The sequence below is a fragment of the Silurus aristotelis genome (assembly GCF_946808225.1).
Source record: "Silurus aristotelis genome assembly, chromosome: 7".
Lineage (NCBI taxonomy): Eukaryota > Metazoa > Chordata > Actinopteri > Siluriformes > Siluridae > Silurus > Silurus aristotelis.
The window spans coordinates 2,415,478-2,425,774 of record NC_139580.1 but is presented as its reverse complement, the minus strand read 5'-3'; the positions used below and the strand labels follow the sequence as shown (position 1 = coordinate 2,425,774).

The window sequence follows — 10,297 nt, the reverse complement described above, 5'->3', positions numbered from 1 at the left end:
CGAATGCTTGTAAGCAAACAGAAAGAGGCAAAAAAAGCACATTTTTAATAAATACTACTGAACTTCATTACAAAATAAAAAAAACAGTAGTGATTTTATGAAAATGGGCTAAAGGAAATAAATATGAATATATTCATTAACAAATATAATTATATAATAAATAAATCATAAACAATAAATATAATATTGAGCTGTCTGTGCAGCACACAGTCTTGTGTGTAAAAACAAACAGCACGTGGTGTTAGTGATTCGCCTCTAGAGGCCGCTTTCGTAATGACAGTCGACCGGAAAAACTATCGGTATGTATTTTTGCGGATAGTCAATAGTTCATGCTATCAACTAACAATGCAGATTAATAATGTCCCCGAAGAATACTAGTACAAACTAAAGATTTATGTAATAATGAATTAAATTACCTTAGCTTGAGGCTGAGGCAGGAGAGTTGCAGTTAGAGCCGAGAGATGACGGAGACAGTAAATACAACGCAAACGTCGGCCTCGAGATGACATAATTCAGGTAGGGAAAATTACATCACCATTAACACCGAAGTATACGGAGATTAAACAACACAAGTATCGATAACAGTATCGATTGTCCTGAAGTTTATCATACTGGGTACTGACCCAATGACATACTGGGGATGCACTGAGCTACCACTAGGGGAGTAATAGTAATTAATCACCCCCATAGAAATGAACAGCTTGTATTCACATACATTGACACACATACAGTGAATGGGGCAAAACCCACAGACCCCAGGCATGCCATACACCAAACCAAACAGCCCGGTAGGGGGGGAATTGCATTATGGGAGATGCTATAACCCCACACTCAATGGGGGTAAGGGGGGTGGGGGCAACAAAGTAGGTGGGCTAAAAAAAATACAGAAAGTGGACATGTGACACATCAACTTAACCACACCATTAGTCCAAAAAGGCTAAAAAAAATAAAAAAAAAAGGCATTCGGAATATAGAAAACTATATATAGGGGGATATAGAAGAGCGAACCCATCCTTATCTGGGTTGCACCGAATGTCCATTTATTTGATTCATTTATCTGCTATAAATAGACATTCAGTGCAACCCAGATGAGGATGAGGTTCCCTCTTGAGTCTGGTTCCTCTCAAAGTTTCTTCCTTATGCCATCTCGGGGAGTTTTTCCTTGCCAGAGTCGCCACTGGCTTGCTTATCAAAGACAAACTTACTTATAAAGAACATATTCACTTTTAATCACCACATTATCTGTGTAAAGCTGCTTTGAGACAATGTTCATTGTTAAAAGTGCTATACAAATAAAAATGAATTGAATTGAAAATTTATAGCAGATATACAATGTTGCAGGGTACAGTGATGATGATCAGAAGCGAAAAGTAGTCCTGAGTCAATGTAGCAGACTGTTGACATTAACTACAATCCAATCCATCCTCCAGGTGCCCATTCTTACTCCGGAATTTCATGGAACCACCAAGGCGTTGATGAGAAACCGTCCCCAGCTGCGTCCCTGGCCTCCAATCGAAGAGAACACTATCCAGAGGCAGACCAGAACGAAGTGGGAAGAGAGAAGAGGGGTGACAGGAGGAGAAGGATATGGATTAATATGTGTCTTTATTGTTTTATGAAAGTTAATGTCATTGTGCAGTTTGGACTCCGGCAAGACTCGCTATGGCAGCATAACTAAAGCTCATGGCAAACCCAAAGAAGTGTGTGATTGGGCGGGTGGAAGTACAGTATCTGGGTTTTCACTTGGGTCACGGGCAGGTGCGTCTCCAAATTGATAAGACAGCAGCGATTGCGGCCTGTCCGAGACCCAAGACCAAAAAGGAGGTGAAACGGTTCCTGGGGCTGGCTGGCTATTATAGGAGATTCATTCCTATGTTTTTGGACGTCACCAGCCCGCTGACCGATCTCACTCAAAAGGGAGCGCCAGATCCCGTCCAGTGGTCGGAGCCATGCCAGCTGGCTTTTTCGCGTGGTGGTCCGCTTTTGCATGCTCCTGACTTCTCTCTCCCCTTTATTTTACAGACGGATGCGTCGGGTTGGGGGCCGTACTGTCCCAGGTGGTGGAGGGGGAGGAGCAGCTGGTGCTGTACATCAACCGTAAGTTGTCGGTGCGGGAAAGCCGGTACAGCTTTCCTACAGCAATCGAAAAGGATTGTCTGGCCATCAAGTGGGCGGTCCTCTCCCTCCGGTACTGATGGGATGGGCCTTCGCCCTCTTTTCGGACCAGGCCCCGCTCCAGTGGCTCCATCTCATGAAGGATACCAACGCGCGGATCACTCAGTGGTATCTGGCGCTTCAGCCGGTTAAGTTCGAGGTGGTCCACAGACTGGGGGCACAGATGGTAATGGCCGACTTTCTCTCGTGCTGGGGGGGCAGTTGCGGGCTGGACGGCTTCCTGTCCTGAGTCAGGCAGTGGGGGTATGTGGCAGCGGGGGTGTGGCCGAGCACCGGTTTGTGAATGGAGGGCGAGGGCAGGAGCAGGTAGACACAGGAATGCCTCACCTGAAGAGAATTATGACTAACGAGTGTTCTCTTTCTTGCAGTGATCGGAGGGGGCATTTAAGGAGGAGCGCGAGGATGTGTGTGTGCCAGAGAATGTGTGACTGAGGCACTGAGCACTGGATAAAAACTATTAATAAAGAGACTTTGTTGACTCTGAGACTGTCCTGTCGTAGCGTTCCTTTCATCGACCCATACGATCTCCCACACTGTCCTTCTCTGACCTTCCTGATGGCCGTAAGGATGGCCACAATGTGGGCAGGGGAAAGCTGCATGCGTAAAGTAGTTGAATCCCATACGACACTGAGATAGGTGGTTCTCTGTATTGGAGAAAGCACACTGCTTCCGTCATTCAGCCGAAACCCCAACACCTTATGTGCGTAAGACCGACATCTCGATGCTTCAGATTGAGCTAAAATCAACCAATCGTCAATGTAGTTGGTGGTGTGGATGACCTGAAAACTCAGGAAAACCAATGCCACATCCACACATTTTGCTCTGTTTTATTATCTTTTTAAATTTTTTTTCACTTCTGCATTTTTTTGTGTTTCCCCTACATTTCTGTACTAAATTTATCATTATCTGTACAACTGTCTCTGAGTCTCCACACGTTGATTCACCACAAATCATAAAGGATCATCATATCAAAGTTTACATTTACATTTGCAGCATTTAGCAGACGCTCTTATCCAGAGCGACGTACAAAAGTGCTTTGATTCTCTAATGGTCAAACCTTGTTGTTCGGGATAATCGCTTACAAATCTGTTTTTAGAATAAAAAGAAAATCACATCTTGTGGTTTCCTATTGTGCTTTGGCAGAAAGTGTCTTTAATGAGTCTCACAATTGCGAAAAAAAAAAAAAGTCAGACTTGTAATATATAAACTTGTTCCTGTTGTTTTAAAATCCATAATAGTCAGCATGCTGTAATAATGACAGAATGCTGACAAGAATTTCCTCTTTTTCTCCAGTATCATAACCTTTCAGGTAGTGAAAGTAAAAGTATTTGAAGTTTTAACGCGTTAAAACAAGTTTGAAAGTTTAATGGCATGGAAGTTGCAGAAGTTGTGGGATACACGAGCATCTTGTCTGCAGCTATAATGAATAGCTCAATAGTGTTTTTTTCAACAATGTGGAGAAAGTCAAGTCAAGTCAAGTCAAGTTTATTTGTATAGCGCTTTTCACAACAGACATTGTCTCAAAGCAGCTTTTAGAAAGTTATTGTTATAAATAATGAGTTTAATCGCACAATGCCTAATTTATATTAAGTTGTAATCTTGTGTACAGTGTTGATTTATTCATTATTAGAGACTTAAAAGAACTTTTGTACGTCTCTCTGGACACGGACGTCTGCTAAATACCGCAATTTTTAATTTTTCAAATAGAAATATGTTTTACTGTAATTTGTATTGATGATAAATGTGTTATTTAGTTTATTGTAGAAAATCTACACACACTGAGGACACAATGGACACCAGAAGCTCCTTCTCCTCCATCTGCATGTTGTGGATCAGCGTCTGTGTGGGTCAGTAACACTTTCTTTCAGAAAACAGTTGAAATAAAGTTCTTATAATAAATACACTGTACAGATTAATGTAGATTTAATTTTCTATCTCAGGTCTCCACTCTGGAGAATCAGTGATCAGTGTATCTGGTGAAGAAGGATCTACAGCTGTCCTGCCGTGTGAACTGGAGAGTGTAGGAACTGAAACACTGCATATTAAGTGGAAAAATGAAGCTGAGATTGTGTTTGAGCGAGAGGGTACAGAGACGTATCATGGTGATGGATATGAGGGTCGTGTGGACGTTCCTGAGAAAGAGCTTCGTAAGAGGAACTGTTCTTTGGTGTTATGCAATCTGACACTTAATGATTCAGGTGTCTACACGAGCTACCAAGCAGTGAGACGCTTCAAGAGATCTGTCTACAGTGAAGAGATCAGCCGTGTTTCTCTCTCAGTCAGGGGTAAGTGAGTTATTATCAGTAGAACACACACTGAACATTACACACAGCAGAAACCAAAGCTTCAGATCTGATATATGTGGAAAGACACAAATGTCCTGTAGAACAAAAGCAGCTCATGTGTCCAATGTGACTGTAACATCATCACACTAGTTATAGTATCAGTAATGTAAAAGATTGCAGAGATGATTCTTAGTGATTAGTACTGATCCTGATCTGCACGTGATCCTGGTCTACACGTGATCCTGATCTACACGTGTATGTCAATAAATGAGAATGTCATTAAATCGTTGATTTATTTTAGTAATTCAATACAAAAAGATAAACTGGTATATTATATAGATTTATCACACACACACTGATATATTTCAAGTGTTTATTTCTTTTCATTTTGATGATTTTGGCTTACAGCTAATGAAAACCCAAAATTCAGTATCTTAGAAAATTAGAATATTACTTAAGACCACTAAAAATAAATAAAAATAAATATTTTTAGCACAGAAATGTTGGACTATTGAAAAGTATGAACATGTACAGAACTCAATACTCAGTCGGTGCTCCCTTTGCAAGAAATACTGCAGTACTGAGGTGTTATGGAAGCCCAGGTTGCTCTGGTAGCGGCTTTCTGCTCTTCTATGTTATTGGGTCTGGTGTCTCATATCTTCCTCTTAACAAATACCCCATATATTTTTCATGGGGTTCAGGTCATGTGAGTTTGCAGGCAAATCAAATACATAAATACCAAGACCATTAAACCAGGTATTAGCACTTTTGGCAGTGTGGGCAGGTGCCAAGTCCAGTTGGAAAATTAAATCAGCATCTCCATAAAGCTGGTCGGCAGAGGGAAGCATGAAGTGCTCTAAAACTTCCTGGTAGACGGCTGTGCAGACCTTGGACCGGATAAAACACAGTGGACCAACACCAGCAGATTACATAACTCCCCAAACCACCACTGACTGTGCAAACTTTACACTGGACCTCAAGCAGCTTAAATTGTGTGCCTCTTCTCTTCTTCTTCTTTCAGACTCTGGGACCCTGATTTCCAAATGAAATGCAAAATTTTCTTGCATCTGAAAATGCCCCTGATCTTCACATGTTCCTGATCTACACGTGTTTCTGATCTACACATGATCCTGATCTACACTTGCGCTTGATCTTCACGTGATCCTGATCTACATGTGTTCCTGATCTACACGTGTTCCTAAACTACACATGATATAATCTACACGTGATCCTGATCTACACTTACACAGTAAATCACTTTAGTAGCAGTGAGAGAGGAAACACAAAGAGCTCTGATTGGACCAAGATGATTCAATATTATTTTCCTCTTACAGAAAAACCTCCTGAGGAGAAATCAGATGAAGTGTCGAGTCTCACAGGTGAGATACACTTGTGTATTTTATCACACTTTTCACCTTTATTTTGCAGTCTGATATTACAATCGTTCAAATAAATATTTTTCTCATAAATTTACACTCGGTAGCCCATAATGACAAAGTGACAATGAATTCTACTGCCCAAAAACTGCCCACCAGTACTTTTCTGGTGTGCTCCAGGACTGATTTCATAATTATATAAAGAAGAAAAAATGTTCCATTAAGGATTTTTTTCAGGGTACTTCATCATATATAACGTTTTATAACTTATTTTCTTTTTGAGTAATATAATGTCCATTATTTAAAGTGTCTTCTTTTTAACGGTGTTTAAATTGTGTATGTAGCACACTTTTATCAGGAACTGTTAACATTTACATTTAGGTAGGGCATTTTACCTGTGAGTCCCAAAGTCTGTGCTAAAGGCTAACAGGAAGTTTTTCACACTTAGATAACCTGGCCAATATTATTCAGTTCAACTCAATATTATTTGTGGAGTGCTTTATTTTAGACAATTATTAGTAAAAGTGCTTTATTTTAGACTTGTTCTTTTGTTTTTTCGACGATATTTATAACAAAATACATTTATCCTGACAATAACAACTACATGCGAATGCTGAACATCTTATTTTCTGAGAAGGCTTTACTAGATTTTGGGGTGTGGCTGTGGGAATTTGTGTTTATTATAAAGCATTAGTTAAGGATCAGGTGCTGATGTTGGGTGAGAAGAACTGGGGATTTCTCAGAATAAAATATTGTCTCAGTGTGAACAGAAAAACTCTCTCAGTAACCCTAGTTCCCTGAGGGAACAAGACGCTGCATCAAAACGCTTTGGGAACGCCCCGCGTTGTCCACGCTCTGAATCATGTGTAAAATCTGGCCAATCTGCAAGTCACGACTTCATCGGCGGGTAAACCAAGAAGGTGCAAAACGGCTGAGCGATGGTAGCGACATTAGCTTCTGAGGAAAGAGAAGGTAAGCGCTTTCAGGGATGCAGGGAATATGGCTCGAGACGCAGTGTCTCGTTCCCTACAAACGTAACCTAGAGATGTTCCCTTTTAGGAACTCGAGCTGCGTCACACATACTGACCAGTCCCTGCCAAAGGCTTGAAGGGGGGCTCAGACAGAGCTGCCAACACGTGACCAAGTCCCACACAGGAGCTCTGGATCATATCCCGGGCCTCAGCCACCGGGTGCCGTGCAGGAAACGTGTCACAAGAGGGTGTTTCCCTAGCAACCGATCTCTCAGGCAGAGATGGGGGAAAGCACCCACCAGAGGGAGGCTGCACTCTAAGACACATCCCATGGTGGAGCTAACAGCCTGGCCTCCTGGTGGTGACGAGGAGGTACGGGCACCACGCAAAGTGTAGGCCGTCCCTCTCAAAGCGGTGCACACTGATAGTCAGGGCTGCTTCACCCCCCACTGTAGGCCCCAGCGCAGAGGGTGTGATGCAGGATGCAGGAAACGCTCATCCAGCTTGCTGGGAACACATTGCTTCCGCTTCTTACCTGGCCAAGCTAGCTCTAGCTTGGACACGGCTCGCGTCACTACCTCCGGGAGCTCCTCAAACAGCAGAGGCTGTGCCGTCGCGCACCGGGATAAGACCGGAGCGAACACCTTTCTTGGGGAACAGGAGCACGGCCCAACAGGGGAGGCTGGAGAGGACTCATCCACGACTGTTGCCGCCACTTTGCCTCGGTGAGAGCGGCACCGACTGAGCATGCTCCACTCCCAGACAAACAACACACAGCTCATGTTTACTTTGTTGAAAGTTTGCTTGTCTCGCCATGTTGCACAGATTTACACAAAATCGGTTACCTGAAAAACAAAAGCTAATGTCGCTATCATTGCTCAGCCGTTTTGTAGCTTCCTGGTTTTTCCGTCAGGACTTGCTGATTGGCCAGATTTTACACGTGATTTAGATCGTGGACAACGCGGGGCGTTTCCAAAGCGTTTTGATGCAGCTCAAGTTCCTGAAAGGGAACACAAACATGGCTTTGAGTTTTAGGGACACTTGGCCTGTAGATGTCTCCAGACATCAAGGAAGAGAAGTGTTTGTCTCTGGCACTGAAGAAATCAGAACTTTTGTTTATTGAAATTACTCGAGAAACCAATACCTCAACATCACAAAACGTAGCAGATGACCAGAGATATCAGTATTAATTGTACATTGAACACTGTACATACAATACATACTATAAGCATATATATGCTCTCAAAAACATGTTCAGAATTCTAGAACAGACAGTGTGTTGATGGTTATCAGATGTGGTGTTCAGCAATCCAAGAGAAATACGAGCAGCAGAGAAAAACTGAAAGAGATCAAATTTAAACTTTGTTCTGGTCTTGTACTTTGCTTTCTGTCCAAATTTTCATCTGAAGTAACATCTGTTTAAACTGCCATCTCCTGTTTTAGTATATAACACACCAAAATCACCCATTATACTCTTTCATAAACACACAGTGATGTAATTAACAAGATGAAAAAATGTAACAAAAATGAGCAAAATGGCTTATATTACTCTGTGCTTTGTAAGTTGTAATTTGTAATGTAATGTAGTTTGTAATGTAACTAGAAAACTGGACACCAGCTGATCATGAGTGCAGTGACATAATTTGTACACAGAACATGGAAAAACTCAATTTCGTGACAATATTTTAGTTCTGGTGTTACAATTTTACAATTTGTTTGATGACCGGTCTGCAGAAGTATCTGTGGAGCTTGTTGAGTTCCAAAAAAGTCAAGTCAAGTTTATTTCTATTGCACTTTTCACATCAGACATTGTCTCAAAGCAGCTTTACAGAATTTAACAGTTAAGGTGAATGGTGTGTGTTTATCCCTGATGATGAAGACTGGGGCGACTGTGGCAAGGAAAAACTCCCTTAGATGTTATGAGGAAGAAACCATAAGAGGAACCAGACTCAAAAGGGGAACCTCATCCTCATTTGAGTGACATCAAGAGTGTGATTATAGTCTTTAAACAATACAGAACACTGGAGAGTGAGAACTAACATAAGCACTGGAGTGTAAGATGTAATGTCCTTTCTATAGTCCTACACCAGGGGTGGCCAACCCGATGCTCGCGAACCGCATGCGGCTCTTTGGCTGGTTTCATGCGGCTCTTACGTTTATATCGAAGTTTGTGTTTGTGTTTTTTTTAATGTGCGTGTTTGCGTCGCTTGAGTTCACACGGTATTTTTAAGACTTAAATGATCTCACCCCTACTGGGAAAATTTGCGGTATATTCATCTCACACACATGCACATTTGACGAAAATACCGTATTGAACTGAAGCGAAGTGAACAAACAAAGTCTGTGTTTTCTACCCTGAAACACGTGAAATCAAAGCATCGATCTGTTCTGACTGACACTCATGTGAAAGAATTGCTTCGAGTGGCAAAAAACGGAATACGAGGCAGATTTGAAGTGGATTGTTTAAGGCAAGGATGCCAAAAGTCAACATGTAAAGTAACATGCATAGTAAAAGAAAAACGGTATTGCAAATTACTTTTGTTTGTGGACTTGGTTGAACTGAGAGTTTGTGTGTGTGAGACAGTGCACACAATGTTCATTGTTGAAAATGACTGTCCTGTGGTCTTAGAACTGTAGGAGTCAATTTCTGTCATTATGTTGGTGTGTGACATTTACAATAAATCTGGCTGAGCAGAGGTGTGTGTGTGTGTGTGTGTGTGTGTGTGTGTGTGTGTGTGTGTGTGTGTGTGTGTTAGAGGAAGGGATGGGTTATGTTCATGTGTGCTCATGTGTATGATGTGGCTGTTTGCGGTAACACAGTGAAAAAATGTGGCTCTCGGTCTCTGACTGGTTGGCCACCCCTGTCCTACACAGTCCGTTGATGCCATGGAACCAGGAGCCACCAATCAACCCACAAAACAGCCCAACATCTGAGATCATCATAGATCCAACACCAGCTTCTCCATGCCAGAGCCTTTAAACACATTAAAGGAGGTCCAATGTCCAAACTCTACATGAAGTGGAATCTAAATGGCACTGGTACGTCTCTAGATGGTACAGGATGTTTGCGGGGTCAGCATCTACTTCTTTAAAAGTTCATAATGTTCATGAGGTGGAACGTGACTGGTGCTGGTGCAACCCCAGGATGTTTTGGGATGGGTAGAGAGAGAGAAGCAGTGGAGAGGAATTAGCTTAGCTGCTGTTCATGATATTAACAAGTGGAAAGTCATGTTTGAAGGTTGCAAAATTTGAAGGGAACAAAGTTCAGCAGAGACCTGACACCATACCATGTGATCTTTTGAGCTTCTTAACATTCCCTGTGTGGGTATTTCAGGTTCCTTTAAAGAGATACACATTAGTGCTTAGTATGTTTACTACAGTGTTAAAAATAAAGCTTTTTTCAAGTATGTTTTGTATAATTTATATGATTACATCAGCAGGTACAGAGCTAACAAAGAAACAGAGAAAATCCTCCCTAATGTCCATTCAT

General features: G+C 41.8%; 1 protein-coding gene across 1 annotated transcript in view; it reads left to right on the top strand.

The window, feature by feature from the left end:
- The window catches only part of LOC310728930 (uncharacterized protein), a 48,212-nt gene that overhangs the window by 8,112 nt on the left and 29,803 nt on the right, over positions 1-10,297 (top strand). Inside the window, exons 3-5 of the mRNA XM_083546808.1 lie at positions 3,930-4,022; positions 4,116-4,460; positions 5,795-5,839. Coding sequence (XP_083402934.1) covers positions 3,965-4,022; positions 4,116-4,460; positions 5,795-5,839 — 448 coding nt within the window. The 5' untranslated portion in view covers positions 3,930-3,964. The remainder of the gene's footprint in view (positions 1-3,929; positions 4,023-4,115; positions 4,461-5,794; positions 5,840-10,297) is intronic.